The 17,973-nt window shown below is 51.7% G+C and overlaps 1 protein-coding gene across 1 annotated transcript in view; it reads right to left on the bottom strand.

The window, feature by feature from the left end:
• Nucleotides 1-792: 792 nt before the first annotated feature.
• LOC149431339 (VPS9 domain-containing protein 1-like) overlaps nucleotides 793-17,973 on the bottom strand; it is a 61,480-nt gene continuing 44,299 nt past the window's right edge. The window contains 3 exon segments of the mRNA XM_089665649.1: nucleotides 793-2,466; nucleotides 4,699-4,803; nucleotides 17,330-17,396. Coding sequence (XP_089521775.1) covers nucleotides 2,367-2,466; nucleotides 4,699-4,803; nucleotides 17,330-17,396 — 272 coding nt within the window. The 3' untranslated portion in view covers nucleotides 793-2,366.

Below are 17,973 nucleotides of genomic sequence, written 5' to 3' on the forward strand. Positions count from 1 at the left end.
TATATTTTAAATGCCACAATTTTGGCCGTATTCAATATATTTAAAAAAAAAAATTATATACATACATATACACACACACACACGTTGAAATGTGTTTTTATTACAAAATATATGAAAATAATTTAAAAAAAATACATTTCAAATATACTGTATGTCTTTAAAAATACAAATCTACATTTTTGGAATGCATTTACAAAAATATATGTTAAAATGACTTTTTTATATGTTAAAAAAAAATCTGACTATATTTAAAAAATATATATTTTTAAAAATGTATTTTTTTAAAATATATTCTTCAGATTTTTTTTATCTTTAAAAAGATATTTTTTTTTAGATATATTCAGATTTTTTTTTAACATTTAAAATAGTCATTTTAACATATATTTTTACATATTTTTGTAAAGGCATTCCAAAAATGTAGATATGTATTTTTAAAGACATACAGTATATTTGGAATGTTTTTTTTTTAAATATTTTCATATATTTTGTAATAAAAACACATTTCAACATACAGTGTGTGTATATGTATGTACGTGTGTATGTACGTGTGTATGTATATATATATATATATATATATATATATATATATATATATATATATATATATATATACATACATATATATACACACACACATATATATATATATATATATATATATATACATACATACATACAATTTTGATCTTATTCAATACATACATACATACTTACACACATTTTTATATATATATATATATATATATATATATATATATATATATATATATATATATAAATAATGTGTGTAAGTATGTATGTATGTATTGAATAAGATCAAAATTGTAGCATTTCAAATATATGTCGATATATTTGGCAAGAATATTTTAAAAATATAATTCAAATAAATGTTTCTTCCATGAGGGAAGCTTATCTTTCTAGACACCAATGGGCATCTTTCAGGAATAACGGGGGGGGGGGGGATACTGTCAGGGGGTATAAACCTGAGCAACAGCTATGCCCGGGACCTGCAGAGAGCGACGTTCCATGCACAATGCATGACATGCGAACGACATACTGCGATTGCATGGACTTTAGTGGTTGCAGCTTGGACGGGTCACATCTGAAAGTCCAGCTGGGGCATCACTTTCTTGCGCATACTCCAAGCATTTTATTCATATCAGCTCTTTGGCTTCCATGCACAGGATCCCCAGATTCTGAGTGCTCCAGCCTTATGCAGGCCATAAATGGATCCAATTCTGAATTAATTTTCTTTAGAAAAATTGGAAATTTTGTGCGTTTTGCAATCCAATGGTGCCCACCAGTCATTTCGAAATTCGACCAACCAAGCCTTCAAATCCCCCTCGTGTTGCTACAGAAAAGAATTTTTGTGGCCAAGAATTTTCTCTTCTTTCCAGGTCGCGGCTCATTTCTTTTTCGATTACATTTCTCGCACGATTCTCCCATCATTGATTAGAAATTAAGCCGGCCGTATGCGGGTCAAATTCCGAAATAATTTTCTTTTGAAAATCTATTTAGGAATTTTCGTTCGAATTTTGCACCATTAATGGGTCACAGAAACGGCCGATTTTTGTGTGACCATCAAATTTGAGTGATCGGCATGTTGGAACATTTTTTGAAAAACTAATGAATTTTGAATCAGTGATGGGAAAATCGTGCTGGAAATAGAAGTGAAAAAGAAATGAGCCGCGACCTGGAAAGAAAAGAAAATTCTTGGCCACGAAAATTCTTTTCTGTAGCAACACGAGGGGGAATTAAAGGCTTTGTTGGTTGAATTTCGAAATCAATGGTGGCGCCATCAGGTTACAAAATGCATGAAATTTCAGGTTTTCTAAAAAAAAATTAGTTCAGAATTCGACCCGTGTATGGGCTGCATTAGTTTGTATTTCAAGAAATTTCCAACAGGCCCGATCACTCAAATTCGATGGTCGTTTGAAAATCGGCCATTGTTGTGGCCACACTAATGGTGTGAAATTGAAACGAAAATTCTTAGAAAAGATTTTCAAAAGAAAAATCTTCTGGAATTCGATCCGCGTACGGCCGGCTCAACCTCAGCTTGTTCAGTCAAGTGTTAGCAAGAACACCCGTAAGCTGATTGGTTCCAGAACTGCACAGGATTCTGGGTGATGCAGCTTTAGTCAATAAAGCCCTGAATCCAGAATCAGCTGCAGCTCATCAATGCGGATGAACCTTTTGGGGTGCAGAATGAAGAAGGCTGGGAGGTCAGAATTTGGGGTTCAGTTGCTCAGTTCTATACCCCCTTTGGTTTTCAGTTTCACATTCATGGGGAGCAGATTGACCAGTGTGTGCCATTGGCTGTATCTACAGAGATAAGGTGCATTATAAGATATTCCCGTATTGGCCCCTCAGATAGCAGGCGGTGATGGGGGGACCGGGAGGGACTCCAGATATACCAGAGCGCTCTGCAAGGAGGTCAGACAATATCCTTCTTCTCCGATCAGATACCTGAGGAAGAGGAGCAGAAAGAGACATTTCCAGGTAAGAAGTCATAAAATCCAACATTCACTATATCCGCTCTCCCCGGACCCCGCATTCACTATATCCGCTCTCCCCGGACCCCGCATTCACTGTATCCGCTCTCCCCGGACCCCGCATTCACTATATCCGCCCTCCCTGGACCCGGCATTCACTACATCCGCTCTCCCCGGACCCCGCATTCCCTACGTCCGCTCTCCCCGGACCCCGTATTCACTGTATCCGCTCTCCACGGACCCCGCATTCACTATATCCGCTCTCCCCGGACCCCGCATTCACTATATCCGCTCTCCCCGGACCCCGCATTCACTATATCCGCTCTCCCCGGACCCCGCACTCACTATATCCGCTCTCCCCGGACCCCGCATTCACTATATCCGCTCTCCCCGGACCCCCCATTCACTGTATCCCCTCTCCCCGGACCCCGCATTCACTATATCCGCTCTCCCCGGACCCCGCATTCACTGTATCCGCTCTCCCCGGACCCCGCATTCACTATATCCGCTCTCCCCGGACCCCGCATTCACTATATCCGCTCTCCCCGGACCCCGCATTCACTATATCCGCTCTCCCCGGACCCCGCATTCACTATATCCGCTCTCCCCGGACCCCGCATTCACTATATCCGCTCTCCCCGGACCCCGCATTCACTATATCCGCTCTCCCCGGACCCCGCATTCACTATATCCGCTCTCCCCGGACCCCGCATTTACTATATCCGCTCTCCCCGGACCCCGCATTCACTATATCCGCTTTCCCCGGACCCCGCATTCACTATATCCGCTCTCCCCGGACCCCGCATTCACTATATCCGCTCTCCCCGGACCCCGCATTCACTATATCCGCTCTCCCCGGACCCCGCATTCACTATATCCGCTCTCCCCGGACCCCGCATTCACTATATCCGCTCTCTCCAGACCCCGCATTCACTAACGCGTTGCCAGGTCTGATGAGTCTGGATTTCAGCTGCGACATTCAGATGGTAGGGTCAGAATTTGGTGTGAACAACATGAAAGCATGGATCCATCCTGCCTTGTATCATTGGTTCAGGTTGGTGGTGGTGGTGTCATGGTGTGGGGGAGATTTTCTTAGGTCAGTGGCAACCCTAGGTGGGTGCGTTCCGCACTGGGTGAAACCTATCTCACGGGGTGACACCAAAACGTTTTACAGGAAGCCGATGATCTCCGCAAGATGGATGGTATCTGCGGTAACATGTGGTGTCACCCCTCCAGAGGTGGGCGGTCCCTGTCATGCACACACAGCCTGGTTCTTCCCCTCCCCGTGTCCCCGTCATTCCCCCGGACCGGTGTTGCAAGATCAGTTAACCCCGTGTAGGTTGCAAGCCGACGATCCCGGCAAGATGGACCGGATCTGATGATTGGGGAGCATAATGGATCGGAGTCTGGTCCATTCTGCTCCCCAATCCGCACATCCAATCCATCTTGCGGGATCGTCGGCTTGCAACCTACACGGGGTTAACTGATCTTGCAACACCGGTCCGGGGGAATGACGGGGACACGGGGAGGGGAAGAACCGGGCTGTGTGTGCATGACAGGGACCGCCCACCTCTGGAGGGGTGACACCACGTGTTACGGCACCGGGTGACACCAGCCCTAGGGACACCCCTGAGCAAGGTGGACCTAATAAAGTGGCCGGTGAATGTATATTGTACATTCCCATCAGTCCCCGTCCTCAAGCAGCGTACAATCTAGAGGTTTTATGGATTCAGTCCGCGGAGAGGGGTGTGGTGACAGGGTCTCTTTACTAAAGACTTTTTTTTTGTACAAATTATTATTTTTAGATACATTTTCCAAATCTCTCATTTTTTTCAGACCGTCCTCTTAGATCTGTGGGTGACTTCAGAGAATTCTCCCCTCATTAGGAAAAGTAGTGTGAAAAAAAAATAATTCCCAGCAAATCTATCAGAAAAAAGGGCGACCAGACAGCAGATGTGGTGGGAAGAGAGTCGGAGTGGCCGAAGGAAATCGAGGGAGACGGCAGTCTGAACATTTAGCTCAGGGAAATCTCGTCAGACAATAAAGCTGTCACAGCAGCAGACATGTCAGCCGGGCGGCTAGAAGTGAGTGACATTACAAGGCCAGAGCGCTTGCCGTTCATTAATGAATCGCGGGGCAGAAAATCGTGACACTTACATAAACTGTCACATTAAAGTGCATGGCGGGCAAGGAGACGCGTACTCACCCCTCGTATATGAACTCCTCCAACGCGGCGCACTCTGACACCAAGTGGGACATGCCGCTCCTCAACACCACAAAGGCCAGGATGGGCAAAAGGTCGTCCGCGCCACTGGAAAGGTCAAAGAGAAAGCATGGTGAGCGGCTGGGCACCGCAGACAATCAGCGTACAAAGAATCTCCTAACCCCTCGCCTACCGGGCACTGACACCCCCTTCCTGCCTAACGGGCACTGTCCCCCCCTTCCTGCCTACCGGGCACTGTCCCCCCCTCCCTGCCTACCGGGCACTGCCCCCCCCTTCCTGCCTACCGGGCACTGCCACCCCCTTCCTGCCTAACGGGCACTGTCCCCCCCTTCCTGCCTACCGGGCACTGTCCCCCCTTCCTGCCTACTGGGCACTGACCCCCCCTTCCTGCCTACCGGGCACTGTCACCCCCTTCCTGCCCACCGGGCACTGTCACCCCCTTCCTGCCTACCGGGCACTTCCACCCCCCTTCCTGCCTACCGGGCACTGCCACCCCCCTTCCTGCCTACAGGGCACTGCCACCCCCTTCCTGCCTACCGGGCACTGTCCCCCCCTTCCTGCCTACCGGGCACTGACACCCCCCTTCCTGCCTACCGGGCACTGCCACCCCCTTCCTGCCTACTGGGCACTGTCCCCCCCTTCCTGCCTACCGGGCACTGCCACCCCCTTCCTGCCTACTGGGCACTGACACCCCCCTTCCTGCCTACCGGGCACTGACACCCCCCTTCCTGCCTACCGGGCACTGTCACCCCCCTTCCTGCCTACCGGGCACTGTCACCCCCTTCCTGCCTGCCGGGCACTGACACCCCCTTCCTGCCTGCCGGGCACTATCACCCCTTCCTGCCTACTGGGCACTGTCACCCCCTTCCTGCCTACCGGGCACTGCCACCCCCTTTTTACTGCCTACCGGCACTGTCACCCCCTTCCTGCCTACCGGGCACTGTCACCCCTTCCTGTCTACCGGGCACTTCTACCCCCTTCCTGCCTACCGGACACTTCTACCCCCCTTCCTGCCTACCGGGCACTGTCACCCCCTTCCTGCCTCCCGGGCCCTAACCCCCCCCCCCTGGCCTACCGGACACTTCTACCCCCTTCCTGCCCACCGGGCACTTCTACCCCCTTCCTGCCTACCGAGCACTTCTACCCCCTTCCTGCCCACCGGGCACTTCTACCCCCTTCCTGCCTACCGAGCACTTCTACCCCCTTCCTGTCTACCAGGCACTGCTACCCCCTTCCTGCCTACCAGGCACTGTCCCCCCCTTCCTGCCTACCTGGCACTGCTAACCCCTTCCTGCCTACCAGCCACTGTCCCCCCCTTCCTGCCTACCTGGCACTGCTACCCCCTTCCTGCCTACCGGGCACTTCTACCCCCTTCCTGTCTACCAGGCACTTCTACCCCCTTCCTGCCTACCGGGCACTGTCACCCCTTCCTGCCTACCGGGCACTGCTAACCCCTTCCTGCCTACCGGGCACTGTCACCCCCTTCCTGCCTCCCGGGCCCTAACCCCCCCCCTGGCCTACCGGACACTTCTACCCCCTTCCTGCCCACCGGGCACTTCTGCCCCCTTCCTGCCTACCGAGCACTTCTACCCCCTTCCTGCCTACCAGCCACTGTCCCCCCCTTCCTGCCTACCTGGCACTGCTACCCCCTTCCTGCCTACCGGGCACTTCTACCCCCTTCCTGTCTACCAGGCACTGCTACCCCCTTCCTGCCTACCAGGCACTGTCCCCCCCTTCCTGCCTACCTGGCACTGCTACCCCCTTCCTGCCTACCAGCCACTGTCCCCCCTTCCTGCCTACCTGGCACTGCTACCCCCTTCCTGCCTACCGGGCACTTCTACCCCCTTCCTGTCTACCAGGCACTTCTACCCCCTTCCTGTCTACTGGGCACTGTCACCCCCTTCCTGCCTACCGGGCACTGCTAACCCCTTCCTGTCTACCGGGCACTTCTACCCCCTTCCTGCCTACCGGGCACTGTCACCCCCTTCCTGCCTACCGGGCACTGTCACCCCCTTCCTGCCCAGGCCAATTCTCAGCTTTCAGCACTGTCGCACTTTGAATGACAATTGCACGGTCATGCAACACTGTACCCAGATGACATTTTTAGAATTTTTTTCACACAAATAGAGCTTTCTTTTGGTGGAATTTAATCCCCACTGTGGGTTTTATTTTTTGTGCTATAAACAAAAAAATTGCAAAAAAAAAAAGATTTTCTTTTGTTTCTATTATAAAATTTTTCAAACGGGTAATTTTTCTCCTTCACTGATGTGCAATGATGAGGCTGCACCGATAGGCAGCACTGATGGGCACAGATAGGCAGCACTGATGGGCACAGATAGGCAGCACTGATGGGCACGGATAGGCAGCACTGATGGGCACAGATAGGCAGCACTGATGGGTACAGATAGGCAGCACTGATGGGTACAGATAGGCAGCACTGATGGGTACAGATAGGCAGCACTGATGGGTACAGATAGGCAGCACTGATGGGTACAGATAGGCAGCACTGATGGGTACAGATAGGCAGCACTGATGGGTACAGATAGGCAGCACTGATGGGTACAGATAGGCAGCACTGATGGGCATGGATAGGCAGCACTGGGTTCACACTAATGCGGTGCGGAATTTGCATCGGTTTCTGTGCAAATTCCGCGGCGCATCATAATTGCACCCCGTTCATGCGAAGAACTGAGAAGAGTCCTGCACCTTTTTGGTGCGGTGCAGTGCGATTAGAGCTATACAGAATGTATGGCTCAAATCGCACCGCACAGAATTCGCATGTGAATTGCACAGGAATGCGGTGCGGTTTCTGTGCGAATCGCATGTGATACGCTGCATCACATATGTGTGAACCTGGACTCAATGTGTTAGTCTAACACCCCCCCCCCCACACCCCCAAGTATGAAATCCAAAAGGAACAAAACTGTGACTGTAACGGATTATAACATGTCAGCTGAAGTTTGGTTTCAATGTGTTAGTGTAGCTAAATCTGCTAGTCCATCTAACACCCCCCCTCCCCCTAGACTGACAATGCTGCAGTCCCCCTGTGCCCCCTGTGCTCCTTCCTCCAGAGTGGGGGCGCTCTAATACAGAAGGTGTGTTGCTGGGCAGATCACCAGGTGAAAACAGAGGGGGAAAAACGGAAAAAAAAAAAAAAAAAAAAAGGGAAAACGAATGCACCTAACGATTGGTAAGCTGCAATATAAGACATTTTTGGTTTTGGGTTTAATATCGCTTCTTCCACCTCTCGGGGCACGTCGGTGAGTTGTCGGTGCTGGGGTCCCAGGTCTTTGCCCATTATGGGGGGGCTGACACCCTCCCTGCTGGATTTTGTATTCATTTGTATTATAAAGAATGAACAGAAGGAGCGGGAACGCACAAAGCGGAGTCAGGAACGATGGCGGAGAAGTACGGACTTGGCTCCCACTAGAACCAAACTATGACCTTTGAGTGGACATTTCCTGTGTCACCAGAACAGACGGGGAGAATCTCCCCCGAGGGGACGCCGCCATCGCTGACATGATCTGTTCTGGCTGTTTAACCCTTTTACCGCCACCGCCACAAGCCTTACAGCAGCGGGAGGGTGGGGGTGGGGGTGATGCACACTCCTGGCAGATGCGGCCGCGGGGAACATGTGCACACTTCACAGGCTAATGAAAGCGATCTAATGAAAGCGTCGCCTATGAAGAATATAGGACATCGAATTTTGGGGGTTTTGGGGTTTTTTTCGTGGGTGAGAAAATGTAAAGCTTGACATGCTGGGTATCCATTTCCTCAGAACAACCTCCTCCTTTATGTTTTTCCAAATAAATGGGAAATATGTTGCATTTTTGTGCCCTAAAATGAACTCAAATGCATTTTTTTTTTTGTGCTTGATAAACGGTTTCACAAATATCATGTAACAGAAAACCGCTATTTTATTCTCCAGGATCTCTTTCTGAAAATAGAGAATGTCTATAGGCTGTGGACAGAGAGATGACAACCAAGGATGGAGGAGGGGCTGGAACACAGGCACCGGGCTGCACTTCTGGGAGTTGAAGCAAACTCTGTATGTAGAAGGATAGAACAGGAGGGCGCTTCTAAGTGCAGTATATCCAGATGAACTGTAATGACGACAGAAACACAAACTTGCAGTAAAATCAGGCTCAGAAAATCCGTCAGGATGAGGGGCTCTATCCACCGCATAAGAACCCGCTATGTTGACCAGCAGCTGCAGGAGGAACTGAGGGTAGGATGTCCAAGATGGCCGCCGCAAGTTCCAGGATCGCTGGAACACACACTGTCCAGGAGACCGCAACCAGAAGTGGAACGGCGACACGTTTCGAAGCATGCGCAGAGCTCCTTCTCCTGGACAGCATGCGTTCCAGCAACCCTGGAACTTGTGATGGCCATCTAGGACATCCTATCCTCGGCTCCCCCTTCAGCTGCTGGTCGACATAGCGGGTTCTCGCACAGTGGATTGAGCCCCCCGCGTCCGAACTGACTTTTTGAGCCTGATTTTAGTTTGTAAGTGTTTCTAACTGTTGTCATTAAAGTTCACCTGGATATACTGCACTTAGAAGCGCCCTCCTGTCTTATCCTCAAGTGCAGAACCCCTCCTACAGATCCTGAACCTCCCTGTGCAGCCGCAGCACCCCCTTGTCTCAGCAGTCAGTAGCAGAGAGGCCAGAACTCCTCCTACAGATCCTGAACCTCCCTGTGCAGTTGCAGCGCCTCACCCCCCTACATTGTCTCAGCAGTTGGCAGCAGAGAGGAGGGCAGAACCCCTCCTACAGACCCTGAACCTCCCTGTGCAGTTGCAGCACCTCACCCCCCCCCACCTTGTCTCAGCAGTTGGCAGCAGAGAGGAGGGCAGAACCCCTCCTACAGACCCTGAACCTCCCTGTGCAGTTGCAGCACCTCACCCCCCCCACCTTGTCTCAGCAGTTGGCAGCAGAGAGGAGGGCAGAACCCCTCCTACAGACCCTGAACCTCCCTGTGCAGTTGCAGCACCTCACCCCCCCCACCTTGTCTCAGCAGTTGGCAGCAGAGAGGAGGGCAGAACCCCTCCTGCAGATCCTGAACCTCACTGTACAGCTGCAGCACCCCCTCATCTCCTCCCCCCCCACCTTGTCTCAGCAGTTGGCAGCAGAGAGGAGGGCAGAACCCTCCTACAGATCCTGAACCCCCCTGTGCAGCCGCAGCACCCCCTTGTCTTAACAATCAGTAGCAGAGAGGCCAGAACTCCTCCTACAGATCCTGAACCTCCCTGTATAATTGCAGCACCTCCTCCCCCCCACCTTGTCTCAGCAGTTCGCAGAAGAGAGGAGGGCAGACCCCCTCCCTACAGCACCCCCTCATCTCCCCCCCACCTTGTCTCAGCAGTCGGTAGCAGTGAGGAAGACAAAACTCCCCCTACAGATTCTGAACCTCTCTAGGCAGCCGCAGCACCTCCTTGTCTCTGCCTCCCTGATTTCAGCAGACACCAGCCCTCCTCTGATCCTCCTCCAGACTCTGCATTCTCTGCGTCCCAGCTCCACCCCCAGCAGCATAAGGTAAGGGGGTGCACTGTGATGTAAGGAAGGGTGGACGACTCTTGACATCTGATGTAAGGGGGGGGGGGGGGGGTGCACTGGATACCTAGTCTTTGGAGGGCAGCCATAATGCTGATGCGGCCCGCAATGAAATGGAGTTTAGCCCATAGAGGGATATGCTTTGTTCAGATTTCACATCTGAGGATTACAGCCACTTTAAGGCAGACTCAGCTTCAGTGCGACTTGCCATGTGAGTTTCATTGTCCACAATCAAGTCATATCGGTGCGTTTCTGACTTGGTTGGAGTCGCACGGATTTCTATAGAAGTGAATGCACCACTTCCAGATGCGACCTCCATAGACATCGGTCTTCCAAGCCGCAGATGTCCTGCAAGTCGCACCTGAAGTCAGAATGACACCCGACTTTGAAATGGCGCAGCTTCACTGGAAGTCGCAGGATTTCAGAGTGGCATCGGAGTCACCGGGGTCTTCATGTGTGTTGCATCATGGGAGCGAAGCTACTTCTTCCTGCGGAGGACTACTCCACTGCGACCGGGAGCAGCCATGGTCAGCGGCAAACATTCACACGCGTGTTTCTCCATCCGTGCTCGAGGCACGAGGACGCCATACAAGTATGACTTTCATAGGAGTCGTGGCTGACGGCTTCGTGTTATCAGACGAGGTTGGCCGGGACCGCCGGGATCCTCGTTAGAACATTTTCCATCCGATGCCGGGAGGAATTCTTTTGTGTCGGAGTTTGGGGTCGTGACATTTGTGTCTATGCGAGCTGCTGGGGGTGGTGGGGGACCCACAGAGGAGATATCACGAGGTTACTCAACAAGGTGCCCCGTGTGCCTGGGGTCAGCATCCCAAAGCTGCCCCCTGCTGTCCGGGGTCACAGAGGGGCCACTCTGGATGCTGATGTGTCTGGATGTGTGGCTCTTTCGGTCTCATTATGAGCTGACAGTTGCACCCAGAGCGTGCCCTCAGCGACTGCGACTGCCGCCTGTGTACAGCCCCCCCACCGAGACAGACTTGTCTCAATTCGTCTGCATTACCCTCAGCCCCTATCATCTTCCCGGCTTCTCTCCAGATCCTTTCCCGGATCCTCTCTGCTACCTAACCCCCAGGCACCATGCGGGCTCTATGTGAGGCTCTGTAGAGGCTGAAGGTGCATTCTATGCATGACGGTAGAACACCTTCCGTGTGCTGCTCCCCCACAGCCCCCCCCAATACTCACCTGAGCCCCATCCCGATCCTGCAACGTGCATGGGAGCCTCAGCTGTCCCGGATCCTCTCTGCTACCTAACCGCCAGGCACCATGCGGGCTCTATGTGAGGCTCTGTAGAGGCTGAAGGTGCATTCTATGCATGAATGTAGAACACCTTCCATGTGCTGCTCCCCCACAGCCCCCCCCAATACTCACCTGAGCCCCATCCTGATCCTGCGACGCGCACGGGAGCCTCGGCTGTCCAGGATCCCCATTGCTACCTAACCCCCAAGGCACCATGCAGTCTCTATGTGAGGCTCTGCAGAGGCTGAAGGTGCATTCTATGCATGAATGTAGAACACCTTCCGTGTGCTGCTCCCCCACAGCCCACCCCCCCCCCCCCCAAAATACTCACCTGAGCCCCATCCCGATCCTTCGATGCGCACGGGAGCCTCAGCTGTCCCAGATCCTCTCTGTTACCTAACCCCCAAGGCACCATGTGATCTCTATGTGAGGCTCTCTAGAGGCTGAAGGTGCATTCTGTACCTTCTGTGTGCTGCTCCCCCACAGCCCCTCCCCCCCCCTCCCAATACTCACCTGAGCCCCATCCCGATCCCGTGACATGCATGGGAGCCTCGGCTGTCCCAGGTCTCCCTCTCTCCTCACTGGCTGCCACAGCTGCCCTGTGCAAGCTCAGAAACACGTTGCACTTGGATGACATCAGACGCCGACGCTGCTGTCCACAACTGCATGCAGCGGGCGAGAGATGCTTTTTGCTGAAGAGGTGAGTTTTTAGAAATCGCCTAAGAAGGGACAGAGTAGAAGATAACCAGACAGATTGGGGGTAAGGAGTTCCAGAGGATTAGAGAGACTCTGAAGAGTATTTATTAGGAGAAGGTGACCATGGAGCTAGAAAGCCGGAGATTTTAGGTAGAGTGGATTGGACGGTCCTGGTGATTGGTCCTGGTGAACGGTCCTGGTGATTGGTCCTGGTGAACGGTCCTGGTGATAGTTTGCAGTGAGGTCGATGCAGTGGCTCCGGGTAGAGAGGGGATAGCTTTGTATGTGGCTAGTATTGGATTTTTCCTTGGGAGAGCAGAAGCCAGAGGGGAGGCTGACAGAGAGGGGTAGCAGACACTGCTCACCAGCACCTTCAGAATTCATTGAGAACTACAAGCTGTCTGCTGCAATGGAAGATGGTACGTGTAGTCCATTCATTCACAGAATTCTGTGAATGAAGGACACAGCTGAGTGGGCGGAGCCCCACAGACACACTATATTTGAATTGTGACAGCGGGTGTAAGGAGAAGATCCCCCACCCACTGTCACAATGGGGGATCGGGTCGGGGTGCCGGCAGGTGCTTTAGTAATATGCATGTAATATGTAACATGTTACTGAAGGCAAACTTACCCTTAAAGCGGAGCTCCACCCAAAAGAAGGGGAAGTTCTGCTTTAAGCCTTCGTCCCCCGCTCCCCATTAAGAATTGGCACCTTTGGGGATTGGGGGGTACCCGAATTTTACAGGTACCTGCTCCCTCTTCAGCTGCAATTGCCTAGGCGATCGGAAGCGAAAGTTGTCCTCCTCCCCCCTCCCTCCCCGTAGTCTTCTGGGACACATGACAGGTCCCAGAAGACTACGGGGTCATTCACAAAGTGCAGCGCTTCTCGCACATGCTCAGTGAAGTGATGTGAAGCCGCAAGTTTTGCCCACACTGAGGATTCCGGCGCCAGGGAGAGAAGACACCCGGTGAAATCAGCCATGGTGAGGACACCGCTGGACCCAGGGACAGGTAAGTGACTGTATTTTAAGAGTCAGCAGATACAGTTTTTGTAGCGGACTTTTATTTATTTTTTCCAGGCGGAGCTCCGCTTTAACACCCCGGTCACATCGGGTGCGACTTGCCATGCAATCTGCATGCCCTGTGACTTGCAAATCCTATGCCAAGTTGCCCCTATTGTCCGCTATGAGAGCAGTCATATCAGTGCGGTTCCAACTTGCTCGGAGCCGCACCGATTTCCAAAGTAGTTCATGTGCTGCTTTTGTTGCGATTTGCATAGACATCTGTGTTGGACGTCTTGCAAATCACAATGAAATCGGCAGGTCACCCTATTTTGAAATCGCACGACTTCGCCGTAAGTCGCATGATTTCAAAATCGTCTCTGATGTGACCGGGGTGTTAAACTGTATTTTCTTCTGTGTCCCATTAGGGAAATTTCCATCGACTTCCTGTCCTGGATATACAACCGGAAATGAAGGAGAAATCTCAGAGAAGTGAAGGGAAATCTCCTCTGACACAGGACAAGTGTCCCCATTGGAAGATCAGCTTTCATCACTTTTCTGGTCACTTTACACCAACGGGACAAATACAGAGTGTGAATCTCCTCGGCAGGGGCCCAGACACCAATAAAAACCCAACAGAGGTTCCGAGTTCATTTTCAGTTTTTGAGCTGTTAGGCGATCAGATTTTATGTAGTGCCCCCCTATCCCCCAACCCCACCTACCCACATGGCAAAGAAGCTCCATATCCCTGACACAGGCACATTTCCATGCGTTCTGTGCATAGCTGCCCTCCAATGCCTGTGTACGTCGGGGGGTTCTCTCCCCTCCACTCTTCTCACTCGCTGTGCCCGGCTCCATTCCTGCCCCCGTCTTCTGTCTCTCTACGCTAATTAGATCGGACAGCCGCTGTGCTTGGGAGCTGCTGCTCTGCGGAGCGCCGCAGCCCCCCTGTGCTCTGCAGGACAGGCCGTGTTCTGCCCGACACTGTCACATCTCATCCATCAGTGAAGATCCCTGCAGGGGCCTCCTATCTGTACCCAATACACATCATATATTGTGCAATCTGGGCACACGAGGAGAGAGAGGCACAGACCCAGAATACAGAGACTCACATATACAGATGGAAGGAGACTACAGGCACCATCCCTGCTGTCCTGCCTGTCGCTGCGCCGGGGCGGCTGGGTTGCTCACAGCAACAGCTTTCCAACGAGTGACAACCAGAACAGTCTGCAAGCTCCGTCTTTCCAGGAGTCACTCTGGGAGGAATATAATAATCCTGAACAAGTCCAGCTACTAAGACATCTCAGAGACTTCAACGTGTTCCTGTTATTTCACAAAACAGTATTTCAATATTTCTAAAGAAATAGAAATCTGGTCCTGGCATATAGACAGGAAGTGGCTGCACAGAAGCAGCAGGAGATCAGCAGAACTGAGATGAAACAAAGAGAACAACCAACTATTATTGTATAGGACACTCAATGCTTTAGCTGTGCCATTCAGTCAGGGGCTGAACTCTGATGATAGTGAATATTCCAATAATACAGCAATGGCGGCTCATTTAATTAGGAAAATATATTCTATCCGAATATATACCGTATTTTTCACTCCATAAGACGCACCTAGGTTTTAGAGGTGAAAAACAAGAAAAAAAAAATATTCTGAACCAATGGACTGCAGACACAGTACAGGGGATGACCAAGAGACTGCGGACATAGTACAGGAGATGACCAGAGACTGCGGACAGTACAGGAGATGACCAGAGACTGCGGACACAGTACAGGAGATGACCAGAGACTGCGGACACAGTACAGGAGATGACCAGAGACTGCGGACATAGTACAGGAGATGACCAGAGACTGCAGACACAGTACAGGAGATGACCAGAGACTGCGGACACAGTACAGGAGATGACCAGAGACTGCAGACACAGTACAGGAGATGACCAGAGACTGCAGACACAGTACAGGAGATGACCAGAGACTGCGGACACAGTACAGGAGATGACCAGAGACTGGGGACACAGTACAGGAGATGACCAGAGACTGCGGACACAGTACAGGAGATGACCAGAGACTGAGGACACAGTACAGGAGATGACCAGAGACTGCGGACATAGTACAGGAGATGACCAGAGACTGGGGACACGGTACAGGAGATGACCAGAGACTGGGGACACGGTACAGGAGATGACCAGAGACTGCGGACATAGTACAGGAGATGACCAGAGACTGCGGACACAGTACAGGAGATGACCAGCGACTGCAGACATAGTACAGGAGATGACCAGAGACTGCGGATACAGTATAGGAGATGACCAGAGACTGCGGACATAGTACAGGAGATGACCAGAGACTGCGGACACAGTACAGGAGATGACCAGAGACTGCAGACATAGTACAGGAGATGACCAGAGACTGCGGATACAGTACAGGAGATGACCAGAGACTGCGGACACAGTACAGGAGATGACCAGAGACTGCAGACACAGTACAGGAGATGACCAGAGACTGCGGACACAGTACAGGAGATGACCAGAGACTGCGGACACAGTACAGGAGATGACCAGAGACTGCAGACACAGTACAGGAGATGACCAGAGACTGCGGACACAGTACAGGAGATGACCAGAGACTGGGGACACAGTACAGGAGATGACCAGAGACTGCAGACACGGTACAGGAGATGATCAGAGACTGCGGACACAGTACAGGAGATGACCAGAGACTGCGGACACAGTACAGGAGATGACCAGAGACTGTGGACAAAGTACAGGGGATGACCAGAGACTGCGGACAAAGTACAGGGGATGACCGGAGACTGCGGTCACAGTACAGGAGATGACCGGAGACTGCAGACACAGTACAGGAGATGACCGGAGACTGCAGACACAGTACAGGAGATGACCGGAGACTGCAGACACAGTACAGGAGATGACCAGAGACTGCGGAAACAGTACAGGAGATGACCAGAGACTGCGGACATAGTACAGGAGATGACCAGAGACTGCGGACATAGTACAGGAGATGACCAGAGACTGCGGAAACAGTACAGGAGATGACCAGAGACTGCGGACACAGTACAAGAGATGACCAGAGACTGTGGAGAAAGTACAGGAGATGACCAGAGACTGCGGACACAGTACAGGAGATGACCAGAGACTGCAGACATAGTACAGGAGATGACCAGAGACTGCAGACATAGTACAGGAGATGACCAGAGACTGCGGACACAGTACAGGAGATGACCAGAGACTGCGGACAGTGCAGGGAATGACCAGAGACAGCAGACAGTGCAGGGAATGACCAGAGACTGCTGACCTTTGGGGAGGGAGGGGGAGCGGGTACCTGAATTTGACAGGTACCCGCTCCCACTTCCGCGGAGTTGCCTTCCCTCTTCTTCTCGGGCCGGCTTCTGTGACAGCCGGGTGCCCACTGCGCATGTGCGAGAAGCGCTGCGCTTTGTGAATGGCCCGGCGCCTTCTGGGACCTGTCATGTGTCCCAGAAGACACCGGATCATTCACAAAGCGCAGCGCATGCGCAGTGGGCACCCGGCTGTCACAGAAGGACCGCTGGACCCAGGAACAGGTAAGTGATCGGTGGTGAGGACACCGCTTGACCGAGGGACAGGTAAGTGATCGGTGGTGAGGACACCGCTGGACCCCGGGGCAGGTAAGTGATCGGTGGTGAGGACACCGCTGGACCCCGGGGCAGGTAAGTAATCGGTGGTGAGGACACCGCTGGACCCCGGGACAGGTAAGTGATCGGTGGTGAGGACACCGCTGGACCCCGGGACAGGTAAGTGATCGGTGGTGAGGACACTGCTGGACCCAGGGATAGGTAAGTGATCGGTGGTGAGGACACCGCTGGACCCCGGGACAGGTAAGTGGCTGTATTTTAAAAGTCAGCAGATACAGTTTATATACAGTTTATGTAGCTGCTGACTTTTATTTTTTTTTTTTTGGCACTCCGTTTTAAATCAAGCCTTGTATATCAATTCCTTCTTTTATTATGGTGCATACTGACAGTGCTAAGTCTGGCCTGGCCACGGAGGCCTCAATATGTCTTCTGCTTAGAAAAACATTATGATAGTATTTATTGCAGGATACTCACATGGATGCAGTCCCTGGGGTGGCACAGTACTCATCGGCACACTCGCATATCCCCCGCAGGGTCCTCGCTAGGAAACACAGACATACAGGCGTGTTAGTAAATGCTACAGTGATTGCAGGAATGTCTACATCAGACTCAACAAAGAGGAGCAACTGCTGATAGATTAGTGTGATGGACAGTGGGAAGAATGTCCCTTACATTGGTGGTCAGTGGGAAGAATGTCCCTTACATTGGGGGTCAGTGGGAAGAATGTCCCTTACATTGGTGGTCAGTGGGAAGAATGTCCCTTACATTGGGGGTCAGTGGGAAGAATGTCCCTTACATTGGGGGTCAGTGGGAAGAATGTCCCTTACATTGGGGATCAGTGGGAAGAATGTCCCTTACATTGGTGGTCAGTGGGGGGAATGTCCCTTAAATTGGGGGTCAGTGGGGGGAATGTCCCTTACATTGGTGGTCAGTGGGAAGAATGTCCCTTACATTGGGGGTCAGTGGGAAGAATGTCCCTTACATTGGGGGGTCAGTGGGAAGAATGTCCCTTACATTGGGGATCAGTGGGAAGAATGTCCCTTACATTGGTGGTCAGTGGGAAGAATGTCCGTTACATTGGTGGTCAGTGGGACGAATGTCCCTTACATTGGGGGGGG

Source organism: Staurois parvus, unplaced genomic scaffold (assembly GCF_062004578.1).
Source record: "Staurois parvus isolate SC_StPar_1 unplaced genomic scaffold, SC_StPar_1.0 ptg002289l, whole genome shotgun sequence".
Taxonomy (NCBI): Eukaryota; Metazoa; Chordata; class Amphibia; order Anura; family Ranidae; genus Staurois; species Staurois parvus.